The sequence below is a fragment of the Sturnira hondurensis genome, unplaced genomic scaffold (assembly GCF_014824575.4).
Source record: "Sturnira hondurensis isolate 20B ecotype Veracruz unplaced genomic scaffold, ASM1482457v3 Scaffold0009314, whole genome shotgun sequence".
Classification (NCBI taxonomy): Eukaryota; Metazoa; Chordata; class Mammalia; order Chiroptera; family Phyllostomidae; genus Sturnira; species Sturnira hondurensis.
The window spans coordinates 878,520-898,859 of NW_028081945.1; the positions used below are offsets into that span (position 1 = coordinate 878,520).

General features: G+C 41.5%; 1 protein-coding gene across 2 annotated transcripts in view; it reads left to right on the forward strand.

The window, feature by feature from the left end:
• PUS7 (pseudouridine synthase 7) overlaps positions 1 to 20,340 on the forward strand; it is a 62,095-nt gene that overhangs the window by 23,465 nt on the left and 18,290 nt on the right. For both annotated transcript variants that reach the window (XM_037057061.1, XM_037057062.1), the window contains 3 exons: positions 413 to 490; positions 17,232 to 17,360; positions 18,031 to 18,156. In XM_037057061.1, coding sequence (XP_036912956.1) covers positions 413 to 490; positions 17,232 to 17,360; positions 18,031 to 18,156 — 333 coding nt within the window. The remainder of the gene's footprint in view (positions 1 to 412; positions 491 to 17,231; positions 17,361 to 18,030; positions 18,157 to 20,340) is intronic.

Genomic DNA, 20,340 nt, shown 5'->3' on the forward strand with positions numbered 1-20,340 from the left:
TTGGCTAGTCAAGTCTTTGAGCAGCACATTACGGACTTAGAGCCACAAATGCTCTAAGTTGAGCACCCCCAAGAAGGTAGTTGTTCAGGCATCATCAGCTGATCGGTTGCCTCTGGCACACCCCCTACCGGGGTCCTGGCCTGCAACCCAGGCATGTGCCCTCACTGGGAATCCACCCAGCAGCCCTCTTATTCCCAGGCCAGCACTCAGTCCACTGAGCCATACCAGCAAGGGTTGTTCAGACATCGTTTACCTTTTTATCTTGCATATTATGTTTTCCTGGACATGCTTTTAAATTCTCTTTATTATCTTAATCTAGTATGATTTTAAGTATATTTTGAGTCTTAAATTATGAAAAATATGATTTCCTAGTGGTATGCAACCTCAGATGGTCTTGTTTTCATCTTTCTAGAGTCAAGCCAAACATCTTCTCCTACATGGGAACCAAAGATAAAAGGGCCATTACTGTTCAAGAGATTGCTGTTCTCAAGTAAGTAGAGAGTATGTGTTGGGGTTCATACTGCAGAAATCCCAGCGCCACCTTTCAGAGCTCTCATATTTACTCTGTGGAGTGTACCTCTTAAGTCTTTAGATGGTGCCTCTACTTATTTAAAATTTGTTTTTCTGTTTGTTTTTCTTCCTATTCGTATTTCCTAATTTCTTTACAGTAAACAGCTTTTATTATTTTTGTAATTATTCAGGGTTTTTTGTGGTAGAGCCAAGAGAATAGTGTGTTTTTCTCTCTTTTGTTCATTTATTATTAAATATAAGTTATGCAAAATTTAATTACAAAACAGTGAATGAGCTCTTTTGTCGCACACTGGAAATTCACGATGAAAAAGATGGTCTGTGCTTCTGACGCTGTTATTTAATAGAGCAGATAAGTAAATCAGAACTTCCCACACAGTGTGATCCATACTGAAATAGAGTGATATTCATGGTGTTGGAGTAAGTCTGACAACAAAACACAGGACTCATTGTTGGGTGGGGGGCAGCAGTGAAGACTTTCACAGAAAATGGGATGCTAGAGTTTTAATGTGGGACTGGGCTTCTCACTCTCTTTACTGTTGACATTTGGGCCGTCTGATTCTGTTGTGGGGTCCATCCTGTACCTTGTAGGACACTGAGCAACAGCCCTGGCTGTGCCCCACCCACTAGATGTCAGTAGCCTTTCGCCTGCCACCTGGTTGTGACAAACGGAAACGTCTCCAGGGGTTGCCATTTTCCCCTGAAGGGCAAATTGCTCCTGGTTGAGAACCACTGGTCTAGAAAGATGAGTAGGAGTTCCCTGGGGCTGGCGCAGGCCTAGGATTGTTTGTTCCAGACTGAGAAAACGGCCTGTGAAAAGACACTGGAGTGGAATTGGGAAACGTAGCAGATCTGGTACCTGGCAAACACTTTAGCTGTGTGGGAAGACCAGCAAGAAATAAAACTTGAGGGGTAAGCAGGATCTGGATTCTGAAATGCCCTGTTGGTCATGTTGAAGATGTTGGACTTGACCTTGATCTAAACAGAGCAGCAGTGTTTAGAGGCAAGATTATGAGTTATGGTTAAAGCAGTGTCGGTGAAACTGGAGTTGTTGAGAATTTTGCCACATTCTGAGGAGGGTGCACTGGCGGCATCTGAACCAGTTTAGTGAAGGTAACTGGGAAAGGATGGATTCAGTTCTATGGTGTCAGACAGACTCGGGCTTTCACCGTAGTGCACCCCTGAGGAAAGGAATGCTGGGAGGAAGAAAGAAGGGGCAGGAGGAAACTTGGGGGTGATGCCTATGTTCATTATCTTAATGTGGTGATGTTTTCATGGGCCTATTTGCATATTAAAGCTTGTATATTTAATATGTACAGTTTTCCTTACGTTAATTATCCCACAGTGAAAAATAAAATCTGTGCTTGCTATCCCCACTTAGATTCATAATTCCTCTATCTTTTCATAATGAATTCAAGGTGGCATCTCCTCCTTACGCTGCAGTCACCTACAGTCTGACTTCTTTCCCATCACTTTTCTGACTCATTGGAAATAATGTCAGGGTTGAGCTCCTAATCGCATCATAATGGGTTCTTCAGTCCTTTTGTTCCTTGACCTTGGGGCAGTGGTATGATTAAGTAGTAAAGCAGAGGGAGTCTCTCCCGAACTTACTAGCAGTGTGTGCAAATGTGGATGTGTTTGAAAGAGCAGGAGGAAACACCTGAAGATGATGGTACTCCTATCTTCCTACCTAATCTCTTTTCCTCCTGGGAATCGGAGAATGTGGAGTTACCTGTTGTGAATGAAGGGGGCAGGAGTGGAGAAGGGAACTGGGAAAGAGTGTGAAGATTGGAAACAGCCTCTGTGGGGAAGGGGCCAGAAACTGAAGACTGGTGGGGAGTAACAGTGGCCTGAGGCTCAGGCTTCCTGTTCTCTATGGATGTGGGACGAGGAGGTTGTTGCTTTCTCTTTGGTATCAAACATAGTTTTATAGTTGCCTCTTGTCCTTTTGGGCTAATTCTGTGAATTTTTCACCCAAATTAAAACTTAGGTTGATTAGTTTTGTTTTCAACACAGAAGAAACCAGGTAAAAAAAAATGCTAGGTCTACCATAACTGTACCCCCTCAGAGATTGCCTTGCTCATACCTTGGTATATTTTTTGTGGGGACTTTTTTCTTACTTGTAAATCAAAATATTTAGTAAAAGTATGTTCCTTTTTTGTGAGCCGTAAATAATGCATCTCTTTCCCTGTTAATAAAAACATTATATTCATATCACAAAAGATATTTAAATATATGGATATATCCTAATTTGTGAACTATTACTCTGTTTTTTAATGTTTACATCGTTTCCCATTTCTCACTATTATAAGCAATTCCATGACAGACATACATTGGTAGCTGAATTTTTGCACACATCTGTGATAACTTCATTAAGATAATCTTACCAATGGAATTACTGATTTAAAGGGAGTGTGAAATTTTAGATTTTAGGTTTTTGATAGCAAAGTCTCATTGCCCTATAGAAAAGTAGTACCTATCGTCTTTATTCTTCTTCTTCAGAATTCTCACAGGCATGTATTAACGATTTTTTTTAAATGATTTGCTAATTTGAAGATCAGAAATAGGCACCTCATTATCCTGGCCAGTGAGGCTCAATGGTTGGAGCATCGTCCCCCAACCAAAACGTTGCAGGTTCGATTCCCGGTCAGGGCATATGCCTATGCCCTAGGTTGCAGTTTCTTCCCCAATCTGGGCTTGGGTGCTACAATCCCCAATTTGGGTGCATATGAGGCAACCAATCCACGCATCTCTCACATGTCAGATGTTTCTCTTTCTCCCTTAAAAAAGGAAATGAAAATGTTCTTGGGTAAAAAAAAGGTTGTGTTTTTTTTTTTTTGAGGCACCTCGTTAATTTATATTGCATTATATCATGTGAAATTTTTTAAATATTTGAAGTGTGAAGCTATTTATTTCTCTTCTTGGTGAGCCACCAGGTGTCATACTTGATCTTGAAGCTGATCTGTTATTCTGACCTTAGTTGCCTTTATCATCTTCCTGTTGACTTAGTAAGAAACTACATTAGATACCTAAATGTTGGCCTTTGAAAAGCACGTAGCACTTATCTCACGGATGCAGGCTACACCCTTAATTTGCTTAATGGATATGAGGGGCAGGGCAGATTGGCCTTTCCCGTGAGAACTGTGGAACAGGATAAACCCACTCTGCCATGCAAGGAGTTTCATTATTGCTGAGTGAATCAGTCCTGGGGATAAGCTGCATTTATTTTCAGCTTCATGCAGCTCTCCAAAGTCAGCTAGTAGTTTTAACAGGATCTCAAGCAGGAATGGTTTCAGTCAGAATGATTTGTTTCTTTTCATGCCTCTCCCTGCAGTCTCCTTTCTGAGCCTCAGCCAGTATTTCCCTGGCTTTGTTAATAAAGGCCTTTTGTGTAACATGCTGCTTACATTGGCTTCTGGTGTTTAAAAGTGAGATTTGGGTATTCCCAAGTTACTCACAGGATCTGCTATGAATTTGCAACCAAAAGGCTTGATCCGGGGTCATCAGAATTAAAACAGTGAGCAGGTTCGTGAAGATATTGTCATCTCTTCTCAGGGAGCATCCACAACCAAGAACTGAGTATGCTCTTGCTTCTGCTGTGTCAGTGGGCTTCAGAAATACACGTTTGTTGTATATTTAAGAATAGACAGTAGAATATGATTCAGCCCCCCAAAAAGAATGAACTACTCATACATACTATAACATATTATATGAATTATATTCATATGAAATGTCCAAATAGGGAACTATAGAGACAGAAAGTAGATTAGTGGTTGCCGGGGCTTCAGGGAGAAAGAACGGCGTTACTAAGTACATGGTTTCTTTGGGGATGATGGAATGTTCCATAATTAGATATTGGTGACACTTGAACCACTGTGAATATACTAAAAAGCACCAAATTGTATACTTTATAATGGTTAAAATGATAAATTTGATATTAATTTTATCTCAACTTAGAAAAAAGAATGGCACTGTCAGGCGCTTCCACGTGGTCAGGGGCAGTCCATAATCTTTCCAGAGCTGAGCTGCCACGTTGCTGCCTGAGTGACTTTTTTTGCCTCCTGACTCTTAAATATTGGGTTCATTTCCGCAGCAATAATTACTCACCAGAGAGGGCTTATGTCCTCCTAGGGGGACCCAGGAGGTTCTTCACTCTGTTCATCCTGGCCCTCTACTTTCTGGATTCTTTGGGATTCGATTCCTGGATTAGTTTATGCCTGTGGTTCTATCACTGTCCCGCACGTCAAAAGTCAAGGGCCAGGTGCCTCTGAGCAGCAGGCCTGAGACTGGACCAGACCTGCTTGCTTTCTCCTGTCTGGTCCTCGGATTGGACAGGGAATTGAGGGCAGAGAGGGAAATGAAGTATGAGTTTTGTCCGTTTCCCCACGTCTCTACCCAGCTTCCTTCATTTTGTATTAATGGGGCAATGACAGGTTTCTTTTGCTCAAGAAATTTGGTCAGGCTGCTTCTGCATACCTTGAACCAGGAAACAAGTAGGCTGGTTGAAAATGCATCAAGGAATTAAGTGTTTTCAGGAAGTACAGGGAAATTTTCAGCAAAGAAAGGAGAAAACTGTGAGATAAAATGGCAAGCTGGTTTTACATAGGTAAATTTTAAACCATTTATTTAACTCAATAACAGCATATTTTTAACTAGGGAATAGAATAAAATTTCCCATTCATCTTTAATGTAATGTTGGGACTTCAGAGGCCTGTGCCTCAGGAGCTCTTTCCATGGCTACTTTGGTTCTTTTAACCTACCATTTGGGGGCAGAACTCAGCCTCTCAAGGAGGCCCAGTGCCCGGGATCCACATCCAAGACCTTCCCACTTCTGTATTTCCAGGCAGTGCTGAACCCCAGCTCCTCATAGGCTGAGCCAGCAGGAGTGAGCTCAAGGACCAAAGCCGCGAAGCCCTGGCAAACAAAGTCTAGAGCCATAAAAAGAGAAGTGTATTCTTCAACAAAGTGAAGCACAAACACCCATTTATCTTCTAGTTCTCAGAGTAGATGTCTTTTCAGAGGAAATCTGAATTTAGAAAAAGTTAAAAAGTACTTTCTTATACACAGTAATGCACTATACAGCATCATTTATAATTTTTAAAAAATCTTAAGCAACTTAAATGGCCCAAATTGGAGAATCTTAAATAAAATGAAGGGTTAGATAATTAAGTAAATTCCAATTGATGAATCATTTCCGACCATTAAAATTGGTCGAAAATAAGGACCAATAATTTTTTAATTATTTCTAATTTTTTAAAAAGCCTCTTTACTAAAGTAGAATGAGCTCAATCTGTCCTAACCAAAAAAAAAAAAAATTTCAACATGACAAAATACAAAAATCTCAAATGTAAAACTAGTGTCTTCTTTAATGGTGAAATACAAGAAGCATTTCATTTAGAGCCAGGAACAAAATAAATGAAGATGACCACACTTATTACCACTCTTTATTATTTTTCTGGACATACTGTAATTACCACTGTAATACAGATTAGAAGAGATATGGCCAATTGTGGTTTGTCAGTGTTACAATCACTGGGGGGTTGGTGAATGGAGTTATACAACATAAGAGAGATTAATGTACAAAAGTCAATATGCAGGCAATAGCTGGTTAGGAATTACAACGGAAAAAAGTCTGTTACACAGAAAAGGGTAAAAAATATATATGTACCTACTAACAAAGATTTTTAAAAATATATTATGTTATCTCTTTGAACAAAACTTTGAAATGCAGCCCTGGCTGCTCTAGCTCAGTGGATTGAGCACAGGCCTGCGAACCAGAGGATCGCGGTTCGATTCCCAGTCAGGGCACATGCCTGAGTTGTAGTCCAGTTCCCTGCAGGCCAACTCCCAGCAGGGGACACACAAAAGGCAACCATACATTGATGTTTCTCTCCCTCTCTCCTTCCCCTCTAAAGATAAATAAATAAAAATGAAATCTAAAAAAAAAACTTTGAAATGCTACTGAGAAATGTAAAAGACTTAAATAAATGAATGGTATAAATTGTTCTTGGATACATATGTGTTTTTCTTATTGAATAAATGTGTAAATTGATGCTGATACTAATGCAAATACCAGTAGAATGTTGCTCTTTTTTTTTAACTAGTCAAGTTGATTGTAAAGTTAATGTGGGAAGGTTAAGATGTTAAACCAGCCATAAAAATTCTGGAAAAACTGACTAATAAGGAGAATTAGCCTGGTGTATGTTAAAGCATATTATTGAAATACAGCCATTACAGCAGTTTGATATTGGCAGAGAATAGGTAAATAATTAGACTCAGATACATCTACAGATTTAGTATGTATTCAAAGTAGCATTTATAATCAGCAGATTGAGTCAGTGAATATGGTTGAGATAACTGAGTAGCCATCTGAAAAGAAAATTAAATTTCTCCTTACCTCTGTTCCCTATTCTGAATACTTTTTTTAAAGATTGAATTTATTTCTTTTTAGAAAGAGTGGAAGGCAGGGAGAAAGAGAGGGAGAAAAACATGGATGTGTGAGAGAAACTTCAATCAGTTGCCTCTCTCACACGCCGCAACTGGGGACCAGGCCTGCAACCAGGCATGTGCCCTGACCGGGAATCGAACTGGCAACCCTTTGCTTTGTGGGATGATGCCCAACCAACGGAGCTACACTGGCCAGGGCAAGTTCCTTGTTCTAAATAAATAACAAGTAGATCAAAAGCTTAGACCTAAAAATATAGCTGTGTTGAGGCCTGTGCAGATCCCAGCCTGGCTGTGGTTTGGGGTTGCTACCTCATAAAGCAAAGTAGCAGGTTTGTCTTCTGGGAAGACAAAGTTGTCCTCTCCCCTGAGAAAACCCCCTATATTGTTGGCTTTGGCATCTACCAGGAATAGGAGGCCAGATACTGAGTCCTTGTGAGTCTCGGTTTCCAGCTGAGGTTGAGTTTATCATTAGAAAGTCCAGAGGGGTAGTTACTGTCAGAGCATGTCACTGTTTAACCCCACCTGGGCTCCATGACAGTCGTAGGTGTGAATTCCTTCAGAGTACAACAATAATAACAGTTTCTAAAAGATGCTACTTCTTCTTTCTTCTCCCTCCCGTTTTTAGTGTGGCTTCAAAGAATTCTCAACGACAATAGAAAAGACATGAACAGATCACAAAATATATAGGTGTAAATTCTTTTTTTTGTAATATTTAAAAATTTAATGTATCCTTAAAATCTTAAGGTACCTAAGATTAACCCTAAGAATTCCATCCTCATACTATGGCCACAGCTCCCATCCCAACCCAGAAAATCCATATGGGCACAGGATGGCTTGGAGTGGACTGCAGGGGCCCACACAGTGACCGCTGAGGGCACGGTGCAGGAGTCTTACAGGGTGGTGCAGGAAGGTACGTCCAGGAGCCTGTGGAGTTGGCAAAATGTTCAACATTTCTTTCCACATTCTGCTTTCACATGATTTCAGGACCCCAGAGAAAAAGATGGTTCTAAACTGTCAGATCCAACACTCTCCTTTTCTGTAGCAAATTCTGTAGCTCCCCGCTTTACTCTCCTGAAGTGAAGTTTATGGACATTGTAAGCCTCCTGAACACGTCTTAGCTGTAAAGAGGAAAGCATTTTATTTAAAAAGCTTTTTAAACTGTAACCGAATCAGTGTAGTGTTTTTGTATGTCTTCCTGAGTGTGAACGGGACAGCACCGCCAGGGATGAACAAAACCGATTAAAAGTAGCAGCAGCAGCAGCCACAGCACCGCTGTAAATACATCTAGATGTATAAATATAACATAAATATAACATAAATACATATTTTTGTAGCTGTGTCCTGGGGACAGTATTTTTGCTGCACAATCTACCTTTTAAAAAACAAAAAGCAAAAAGATACATGTGATGCTGTTGAATCGAAATGCAGAGCCAAAGTCCTGAACAGCAGTTGACACAGTTGCTGGTTTATGTGCGAAAAACACTCCCTCTTCCTTCCTTAACCCCCTTCTTGCTTAGAATAAGGAGACTCCGTAATTTAAAACAGGGCGAGAGTAGGAAATCTCCCCGAGTCAACATGACCCACTCCCGCTGCTGTCTACAATAAGGGAGCCGCTTTTGGCATCAGAACTGGACGGGGGAGAGAGGTAGAGAAAGTCCTGGTCAGAGCCCCTGGAACCGCAGTGCTCAGGGTTCCTTCGTGTGTCGCTGCAGCCAGTGGGATCCTGTGAGAGACCAGCAGTGAAGAGTAGTGTCTCGGTGAGTGCGTGCAGGCCAGCACTGCGCCGAAGGAGACGTGCTAAAAGTATGTTGTGTCTGCCCAAAAGAGAAAGTGCGTTGTGTAAGCCAGAAAGAAATAAGACTGAAAGTGCCCTCTTTTACTATAAACAACTTTAAAAGTACTCTACATATTCTTGGGGTAATTTTTTTTAATGATCTCTGACTAGGGATCAGGGTTTAGGATACCCTTTCTAAGTATGACTTAAATCCCAGGGCTATTTTAAAAGGATTCCTGAATTTAACTGAAATTTTACTGCATAGTGCTTATTTACAGAAGGAGGCCAACTAAAGAATGGTAGGTATAGAAAAACATTTGTTTACACACAGGTGGCATTTATTCTTGGGTAGCTGAACAGCTGGATGAAAAAGACTGGGAGAACAGGATAGTCACACATTTTAAAAATATCACCCCCCAGATTACTAATTAAAAATAAAGGGAAAGGTACACTCACAGTGGAAAAGCCTAGCAAATACTATCCTAACCCAGTGATTTATTGCCATCAGAGATGTACAGCCTGAATCGTTGGCTTTGGCTGAGGTACACAGAAAAGGCCACAGTTTCACCCAAAGTAATAATATTCCTACCAACATATTTACTTGAGTTCAGTATGAGGAAACAGCCAGACAAATCCAGATGGAAAGGCTTTGTGTAAAACAGCTGGCCTGGATTCTACAAGTCAGATAGCAACATGAAACAAAAGGCCAGGCAGATCCAGGCTGCATAGACATCACAGCTGCAGTACGTAGCTCTTGATTAGATCCTGAATTTCAGGAGCTTTAAAAAAACCTGAATGGTGATAATTGAGTGAGTGGATTGGACTGACTAGTAGTAGCATTGAATCACCTTCGATTTCAGTCCAGCCGGTAAGTGACTTTCAAACGGTTTAGTAAAATATGCAGATTTTACCTTTGTGTATATATGTAGGTATGTATTTGTCAAGTGTGGTTGTTCATGGAAGAGGTTAAAGTTAATCTGGGGAAATGTTACAATCGGTAAATCTAGGTGAAAGGTAGATTCATTTTTGAGGTTTTTAAACATGAAGTTGGGGGAAATTTTCTAACCTAAAAATATTATAAAGTAAATTTCCCAAAGGTGGGGGAAATAATATTTACAACTAGATTGTAAAGAGTAGCATTCCTTAATATATGAAAATACTGAGAAAAATATTAACAATCAAATACAAAAATAGGTAACAGGATGAACAGGCAATTAAACATATGAAGAAATGATTTACCTCACCATAAGGAGCATGCAAATAAAAGCCGAAATATATTTCACTTACCAGACTGGCAAAGCTTAAAAATATTAATATTCTGTGTGAGGAGACACAGGGTTGAGGCACTTACATACTAATGGTGTGACTGTACATTGGCATAACCTATTTAGAAGGTAATAGGAGTTGAATTTTTGAATCCACACTTTCTACTTCTAGGGATTTACCCAAATGTATGCTAATATAGTTGCACAAAGAACTATGTATTAGGATACTTGCTATAGATTGTCTGTAAAATAAAAGGTTGCTAGCAATTTAAATGTCCGTCAGAGGGACTGGTCGGATAGATGGTCAGATAGCCGTCCTGTGCAGCTGCACAAAGAAAGGGGCAGCTTCAGAAGTACCGTATGGACAGAGCAGACCTTGAGTACCATTTCACGTGAAAAAAGCAAGATGCTAAACAGTTTATACTGTAACAAAGTCTGTTTTTTAATGGGAGGATCTGATGTGAAGTACATGGTTATGTTCACTGTATGAAAATTCATCAAGCAGAATATTTATGATTATGATATATGTTAAAAGCTTACCAAAGCTTCTAAAAAGGGTGCAGTCAGTACACATATGCTTACATATATATATATATATCAAGTGTTTTCTGGAAGGATATACAAAAACTTAATATTGGCTGCTAGTGGGGAGAGGTGTTAGGGAATAGAGAGAGGCCAAAGGCTTTGTAGTTAGTACTGTATTCATTTCTACCAATGATGAGGTCTATCCAGAAGAGTCCAGCCATTGTTAATATAAAAAGAACAGTTTGTGCAACATCCATGTAATCTTGATAGCCAAGGAAAGTGGACTGGAATGCACGTGCATGAGCAATGATGACTTCACTGTACTAGTCAGTGTGGGTAGTGGATGCCATTGAGTGATCATGTGCACTGTGTGGCCACTGCATTCAAAATGATGAAGTGAATAGAGCAACAAATCTGCATCACATTTTGGGTTAAGCTTGAACATCCCTCCACAGAAACTATTCAGATGATTCAGAAGGCTTTCAGGGATGATGTAATGAGTGCAGTGCAATTAAAAGTGTGGCATAAATGCTTCAAACATGGTTTCGAAAATCTGTTGAACATGATCCAAATTATGTAAGGCCTGTAACAAGCAGAACACCTGAGAATGTTGAACATGTATGGGCTGTAATCAACAAAGATCGGTGACTCAGTGCAAGAAGCTAATCTACTGCGTTCAAGATTTTGATGCAGGATATTGGCATGGAATGTGTCGTGGTAAAATTTGTTCTGGGACTTCTACTACCAGAGCAAAAGGAACATCATGCTACAGTTGCTAATGACTTGATTCGAACTGCTACCAATGAATCAGATTTCATCAGGAAGGTCATAAGTTTGAAGGGGACCGAGGTATCATTGTCCTATGTACAGTGTTTCTTGTGTTGTCTGTCTTCCTTAATAAATGTATTTTTCATAGCACATGGCTGGATACTTTCTGGACAGGCCTCACCACTGCTAGAGAAATTAAAGAGTTTTTCATGAAAATTTTTTACCATTTATTTATATTTTTTAAATTTTAGACAGATTTTTATTTATTTTTAGAGAGAGGGGACAGGAGGGAGAAAGAGAGGGAAACATTGATTGGTTGCTTCTCACACGTGCCCCAACTGACTGGGGACCAAACCCACAACACAGGCATGTGCCAGACTGGGAATCAAACTGGTGACCATTTGCTTTGCAGGATGATCCCACCTAACTCAGCCACACTGGCCAGTTCTTTTTTATTTTTTTTGAGAATTTTTATAAGAGTTTATTTGAACCAAATATATGCAAGGGAACAATATCTCAAATACCCCATAGAATAAGTTTTACCTTTTTTTTTCCCTTAGTCAACTTCTTTTATCTGTTATTTTTAGTTTTTTTAAACCTTTATAATTTTTCAATTACATTTCACATACATTATTAATTTCATATGTACACCCAGTGATTAGACATTGTATAACTTACCGAGTGATCATCCTGATATATCACACCCATCTGACACCACACATAGTTATTACAATATTATTAACTATACTCCCTGTGCTGTACTTTGCATCCCCATGACTACTCTGTAACAACCAATTTGTACTTCTTAATCTCTTCATTTTTTTCACCCATCCTCCTAAGCCCCCTCCCATTGGCAACTGTCAAAATGTCCTCTGTATCTCTGAGTATATGTCTATTTTCTTAGGTTCAATTGTTGATAGATATGTATTTATTGCCATTCTATTGTTTATATTTTTTTTCCTTAAAAAAATTTTTTAAAGAAGACCATTTAGCATTTCATGTAATACTGGTTTGGTGGTGATCAACTCTTTTAGCTTTTTCTTGTCTGGAAAGCTCTTTACCTGTCCTTCCATTCTAAATGATAGCTCTGCTGGGTAGAGTAATCCTGGTTGTAGGCCCATCCTTTTCATCACTTTGAATATTGGAGATTTCTTGCCAATACCTCCCAGCCTGCAAAAATCCAGTCCCTACACTTTCTGTTGAGAAATCAGCTGACAGTCATGGGAGCTCCCTTGTAGGTAACTAACTGCTTTTCTCTGGCAACTTTTAAGATTCTCTTTTTGTCTTTAATCTTTGGCATTTTCTTTATGATGTGCCTTGGTGTGGGCCTCTTTGGGTCCATCTTGTTTGAGACTCTGTGCTTCATGAACTTGTATGTCTGTTTTCTTCACCAAGTTAGGAAAGTTTTCTGTCATTATTTTGTTAATATATTTTATTGATTATACCGTTAACAGTTGTTCTATCCCTCCCTTCATTCCCCTCCACCCTGCACCCCCCCTCCCCCACCATTCCCCCCTTTAGTTTATGACCACGTGCCACAAGTTCTTTATATTTCCCTTATTATTCTTCCCCCCCATCTGTTTCCTACCTACCGTCTATGCTACTTATTTTCTGTACCTTCTCCCCCCTTCTCCTCCTCCCACTCCCCTGTTGCTAACCCTCCATGTGTTCTTCATTTCTATAGCTCTGCTCCTGATCTAGCTGTCCTCTTGGTTTGCTTTTGTTTTAGGTGTGGTTGTTAATAATTGTGAGTTTGCTGTCCTTTCACTGTTCATATTTTTTATCTTCTTTCTCTTAGATAAGTCCCTTTAACGTTTCATATAATAAGGGCTTGGTGATGATGAACTCCTTGAATTTGATCTTATCTGAGAAGCACTTTATCTGCCCTTCCATTCTAAATGAAAGCTTTGCTGGGTAGAGCAGTCTTGGCTGTAGGTCTTTGGATTTCATGACTTGGAATACTTCTTTCCAGCCCCTTCTTGCCTGTAAGGTCTCTTTTGAGAAATCCAAAAGAGATGACAGTTTGATGGGAATTCCTTTGCAGGTGACTATCCCCATATCTCTTGCTGCTTCTAGGATTCTCTCCTTCATTTTAATCTTGGCTAATGTAATTATGATGTGCCTTGGTGTGTTCCTTCTTGGGTTCAACTTCTTTGGGACTCTGAGCTTCGTGGACTTCCTGGAAGTCTGTTTCCTTTGCCAGACTGGGGAAGTTCTCCTTTATTATTTGTTCAAATAAGTTTTCCACTCATGGCTGTTTCTTTTCCCCTTCTGGTACCCCTGTAATTCAGATGCTGGAACGTTTAAAGGTGTTCCTAAGCCTCTCCTCATTTTTTTGAATTCTTGTTTCTTCATTCTGTTCTGGTTGAATGTTTCTTTCTTCGTTCTGGTCCACTCCCTTGATTTGAGTCCCAGTTTCCTTTCCATCACTATTGGTTTCCTGTGCATTTCCCTTCATTTCAATTAGTTTAGCCTTCATATGTTCCTCTAATTTGTGGCTAAAACCAACCAGTTCTGTGAGCATCCTGATCACCAGTGTTTTGAACTGTGCATCTGAGAGGTTCGCTATTTCTTTTTCGCTTAGAGTTATCAGCTCTGGGGCTTTGAGTTCTTCTTCAGCCATGTTTTGGACTGTTCGTGCCTGCTGTGTATAAGTAGCAGAGCCCTAGGTGTTCACCAGGGCAGGACAACTCAGTTGCTGGGTTGTGACGCTGTATGTGGGGGCGGGGTCAAAGGGGAGCAATGGCGGTCCCCTCTGCTGCTTCCCGCCACCTCTGTGGGCCGCGCAGTCTGTCTGACTGCACGTGAATGTGTGACCGAGATCAGCCTGCAGCCTTACACCCTCACTGGATCCGCCCAAGGCGGGGCTGCCTGGGTGCCTGGGGTTAAGGGATCTTTCTTGCCTGTCCCTGCTCCGCTGCTGACTCTGCCCCTCTTACCGGTATGGTTGAACAGTTGGTTGTTGTCGGACTTCCATATAGTTCAATTTCCTGTTCTTTGGCTGTGTCTTTGTTCACCAAACCTTTGTTGTATTCAAACTTGGTTGTGGGAGAAGGCACAGTGTTTCCACCTACGCCTCCATCTTGGTGGAAGTCTCCTCTGTCATTATTTTTTCAAATAGGTTTTCAGTTTATTGCTCTCTCTTCTCTTTTTGGCACCTCCATGATGCAAATGTCGGTATGCTTGAAATTGTCCCAGAAGCTCCTTACACTGTCTTTTTTTTTCCTGTTCTGATGGGTGTTTTTTGCTTCCATATACTCCAAATTGACGATTTGTTTTTTGGCTTCATCTACTCTACTGTTGATTCCCTGTAAATTATTCTTTGTTTCAGTTAGCATATTCTTCAGTTCTGACTGGTCCTTTTTTATTCTGTTGAGATTGTCAGTAAGTTCACTGAGCATCCTTATAACCAGTGTTTTGTATTCTGCATCTAGTGGATTGCTTGTCTCCATTTTGTTTAGTTATTTTTCTAGAGTTGTGTTCTATTCTTTCATTTCTTTGTCTCCTCCTCTTGGCAGCCTCTCTCTGTTTGTTACTCTGCATTAGGTAAAGCTGCTGTGTCTCCAGGCTTGGCAGAGCAGGCTAATGTAGTAGGTGTGCTGCAGGGTTAGTGGCACAGTCTCCCCTATCAGCCAAGCTGGGTACTCAGGTTGTGTTCAGTGTGTGGGCTGTGGACACCTTCCTGTTGTAGTTCCACCTTGGTCATGTTGGCACATCGGTGGGAAGGCCCCTAGGCCAATCAGCTGCAATGACTTGCTGGGACTCCTGACCTTTGATCAGCTGTGAAGGATTAGCTCTGCAGGATGTCAACCCACAGAGCAGAATTTACTTCAGTGGGACTCTGGTGTATGCTGAATTCACCCTTTCAGTGTGTCAGTTGTGGAGGTGGTTGGGTGGTAATACTTTGACATGGTCTGAAGCTGTCCACTGGTTTGCTGGATCTGGTGCCTCACAGGAGATTCGGGACAAGATCAGTCACCACCTGTGTTCTGCCTGGGGCCACCAGACAAGACCTACAAAGTCATCACCAGTGGCTGCTGCTGGTGCTGGGCTGGAGGTGCACAGGCAAACATGGTTGCTGCTAGTGCCAGGCCTGGGGCCACTTAGTGAGAGGTATGGGGCCCTCTGAGGCCAGGTGCTGCTTGTTTGAGAGATTTTAGGGAAATCTGAAGCATGAGCCAAGACAGGCCATTTGTATGGAAAAACCCGTGTGGACAGCTTGGGTGGGTCTGAAAATTGGTTGGTACAGGGCCTTTTGATAATCACCAGGGCAGGGCAAACAGCGTGAGCCAGACGGATGGAGACAGATGTGGTGCCTACCTGCCGGCTCTGTGGGGATAGGGCTCATCAAAGGAAAAGTGGTCTCTGCCCCTCTGGCTCTTACCTTGGTGCCAGACAATTCAGTTTCTCCCTGTGTGTTTGTGGTGCCTTTGAAGCTGCTGTCCCAACACTGGAGCTCAGAGAGTGAGTCTGTGCACAGGCCCTTTAAGAGGAACTGCCTGGGACTCCAGGAGCCCAGTGTCTACTTTAACCTCAGTGCCCACTGGCTTTTACAATCAGTTCCAAATCTGTCAGTCAGAAGTTATGGAGAATTCTCTTTCTGGCACTGGAACCCTGGTCTGGGGGGGCTGGTATGGGACTTGGCCTCTGGCTCCTCAGGGAGGACGTCTACAGCTGAGATAACCCTCCTGATTTATCTACCACATGTTGGTGTGAGACCAGTCTTTTCTGCGTCTCTGCCCCTCCTGTCAGTCTCATGGGTGCTTCTTTAATTTACTAGGTATAGGACTACTATTCAGCCAGTTTTCAGGCTAAGTGATATTTTGTAGTTTAGTTGTAATTTTGATGTAGTTGTGGGAGAAGGTGAAAACTTTGTTTACCTATGATGCCATCTTGACCAGAACTTTATAATACTTTTTAACTGATAGCAGCAAGGTGCAGATTTGTAGTAGGATTCTGAATATACACACACACACATACACACATATGCGTATATACATGTTTTAAGAAACAAGAATGGGAGAAAATTCAAAGTTAGATGTTAGATTTTTCAGGTGATGAAACTATGAACTTTCCACTTTTCTGTAGTGAGATTATAATATTTTTCTTATTTTCAGACAAAGGGGTAGGTAAGGAGGAAGAGAAACATCAATGTGTGGTTGCCTCTCATGCACCTCCCTCTTGGCCCATGGCCCCAGCATGTGCCCTGGCTGGGAATCAAACTCATGACCCTGTGGTTCACAGGCCAGTGTTCAATCCACTGAGCCACACCAGTCAGGGCAGATTATAATATCTTTTTACAGACAAAAATATATGACTAACATGGTGGCTGGTGTGGCTCAGTGGATTGAGCATCAGCCTGCAAAGCAAAAGCTGGTTCAATTTCTGGTCAGGGCACATGCCTGGGCTGTGGGCCAGGTCCCCAACAGTTTGGGCATGTGCAAGAGATAGACAGTCTCACACATTCATGTTTCTCTCCCTTCCTCTCTCTCTAAAAATAAATTTAAAAAATTTTTTAAATAGACATTACTGACTCTTTTTCAAATGCTTAAATAACAGTCTTGATAGTTGTGTGGGATTACTCTCTGCTGTTATCCCCTTTCTCGTACCTTTCCCCACACAAAATAGAAAATTGCTCAGCTGTTGCCCCATTGCTCATGTGTATGACTAATATGCAGCTTTAAGAGTACAAACATGGCCCGAGTTACATCCGTAGAACCATGTATTATTGTGCTGAAGAAATAATCCAGAGAGAAACGAAAAGTTCTCCTATCCCGCGAGCTGCGGTGCCTTTCTTTCTTGCCATCGTAGTCTGGTGTGTAGCTTTGCTTCAAACTACCGTTTTCTATGTAAGTTGACCAAGACTGTTTCAGTCAGGTAATACTGAACTCTCCTCTCTCTGCTTTTCCTTATTGTTTTTTTAGAATAACTGCACAAAGACTTGCCCACTTGAACAAGTGCTTGATGAACTTTAGGCTGGGAAATTTCAGCTATCAGAAACACCCTCTGAAACTGGGAGAGCTTCAGGGGAACCACTTCACTGTTGTTCTCAGGTAAAGAGTTGTTGGTTGGATGCAGACCAGAGAGCGTCTTGGTGGGTCACCAGGAGTCGGTGTAGAACAGTTGCTAATCCATGTGACTGGTAGTAGCGGGCTTGGCAGCAAGGTGAGGCGGAGTGAGGCCTCACAGGGCTGGGAGAGCAGGTGCTGCTGGAGTGTTTTTACCAACGCCCCTGCCCCTCTAAGAATTCAGCACCTGATCTTCGGAAAGACACCGTCTCTTTAAACACTGTGTAAAAGACAAAGAGCCCATCATTCCATTTACACGCAGTACTTCTAATAGGCAAATCAGAGACACAGAAAGTAGAAGAAATGTTAGCTGGGATGGGATGGAGAGGAGGATGGAGAGTTAGCGTTTAATGGGTGTGGAGTTTCGGTTTGGGAAAATGAAAACGCTCTGGAAGTGGATGTTGTTGAAGGTTACACAAGACTAAATGTATTGAATGTCTCTATATCACATACTTAAAATGGCTAAAATGGTCAGTTGCGTGTTATCTATGTTTTACCACAGTTTAAGGAAAAAAATATCAAAGTCCTCAGAAGGCAGAGAGAAAGCTGCAAGGACATAGGGAAGGCATAGAAACCAAGCCATATCATTTATGATGTGCTTCCCTGAAGGTGTTTGACTATAAATTTTTTCTCTGGATAATTTGGGCCCTTACAGAAATATAACAGGAACTGATGACCAAGTACAACAAGCCATGAACTCTCTCAAGGAGATTGGATTTATTAACTACTATGGAATGCAAAGATTTGGAACTACAGCTGTCCCCACGTACCAAGTTGGAAGGTTTGTATTAAACTTCTTAACTCTAAAAGAGTTAAAAGAGCTCTCTCACAAAAAAGAATCAGATGCTGTTTTTAATTATTTCTGGACTTCCTCATGTCTGAGCCAAATGAACAGTGTGTCTCATCCTTTTGGATGACCAACTGATCCACAGACTCCTTTCAGTTTTTGTTCTGTTTTGAAATAATATATGCACAAGGTAAAATACTAAATCAGAGTTCTAAAGGGTATAACCTGAAATATAAGTTTTTCTCCCACCCCCAGTTGCCCATCTAGCAATTCTGTTCTTTCTTTTTCACAGGTAAATCTTGTCTCAGTAAGTGACCCAAAAGTAAACAATTGAGTAACTCAGAACCAGAGTAGCCTGACGGAGATGGCGCAGTTTCTCATCTCTGTGATAATAAGTGCTTCCCAGTTTGTTAAATTGGGATCTCACCTTTCATGACTTGAAATACTTCTTTCCAGTCCCTTCTTGTCTGTAAGGTTTCTTTGGAGAAATCAGCTGATAGTCTTATAGGCACTCCTTAATAGGTAACTGACTCCTTTTTCTCTTGCTGCTTCTAGGATTCTCTCCTTCATTTTAATCTTGGCTAATGTAATTATGATGTGCCTTAGTGTGTTCCTCCTTGGGTCCACCTTCTTTGGGACTCTCTGAGCTTCCTGGACTTCGTGAAAGTCTATTTCCTTTGCCAGACTGGGGAAGTTCTCCTTTATTATTTGTTCAAATAAGTTTTCCACTTGTTGCTTTTCCTCTTCTCCTTCTGGTACCCCTATAATTTGGACGTTGGAATGTTTAAAGATGTCCTGGAGGTTCCTCTAAGCCTCTCCTCATTATTTTGAATTCTTGTTTCTTCATTCTTTTCTGGTTGAATGTTTCTTTCTTCTTTCTGGTCCACTTCATTGATTTGAGTCCCAGTTTCCTTCCCATCACTGTTGGTTCCCTGTACATTTTCCTTTATTTCACTTAGCATAGCCTTCATTTTTTTATTTAATTTTTGTCCAAATTCAACCAATTCTGTGAGCATCCTGATTACCAGTGTTTTGAACTGTGCATCTGTTAGGTTGGCTGTCTCTTTGTCGCTTAGTTTGTTTGTTTGTTTTCTGGAGCTTTGATCTCTTCTTTCGTTTGGGCCATTTTTTTGTGTCTTCACACACCTGTTACATAGTGAGGGGGCGGAGCTTTAGGTGTTCACCCAAGTGGGGTAGCCCACATGGCTGCCATTCTGATGCTGTATGTAGGGAAGGGGTCTGAGAGAGAACAGTGGCACTTGCTCTGCTCTCTGCTGGCTTTCAGTCACTTCCCCCACTTCCCACAAGCAAATTGGGCCCTTCTGGTGCTGATTCCCAGGTGGGTGGTTTTGTGTACATTCCAAGACCCTGTGGGTCTCTTCAACAAACTCTCCTGTGAGGCCGGGAGTTTCTCCCAATGCCGCCTCAACCCCCCAGGTGTTTTCAATCAGAGATTTGCAGCTTTATTTCCCCACACTGAAACTGGGTTGCTTGGGTTGCGTGGTCTGTCTTGCTCTCCAGATGTTCCTCCCAGTTTATTTGCAGGTGAGTGTGGGACCACCTGCTCCACCAGTGGCTGCCATAACCTTGCCACCCAGCTGCCTTGTTCACCCCACTCCACAATCTGGTGCTGGGTCCGCCAGCCGCCACCCTGCCCCAAGTCCTCTCCAGGGGGCCGNTTCTTTATTTTTCACAGGTAAATCTTGTCTCAGTAAGTGACCCAAAAGTAAACAATTGAGTAACTCAGAACCGGAGTAGCCTGACAGAGAGACGCAGTTTCTAATCTCTGTGATAATAAGTGCTTCCCAGTTTGTTAAATTGGGATCTCACCTTTCATGACTTGGAATACTTCTTTCCAGCCCCTTCTTGTCTGTAAGGTTCTTTGGAGAAATCAGCCGATAGTCTTACAGGCACTCCTTAGTAGGTAACTGACTCCTTTTTCTCTTGCTGCTTCTAGGATTCTCTCCTTCATTTTAATCTTGGCTAATGTAATTATGATGTACCTTGGTATGTTCCTCCTTGGGTCCACCTTCTTTGGGACTCTCTGAGCTTCCTGGACTTCCTGAGTCTATTCCCTTTGCCAGATTGGGGAAGTTCACCATTATTACTTGTTCAAATAAGTTTTCCACTTGTTGCTCTTCCTCTTTTCCTTCTGATACCCATATAATTTGGACGTTG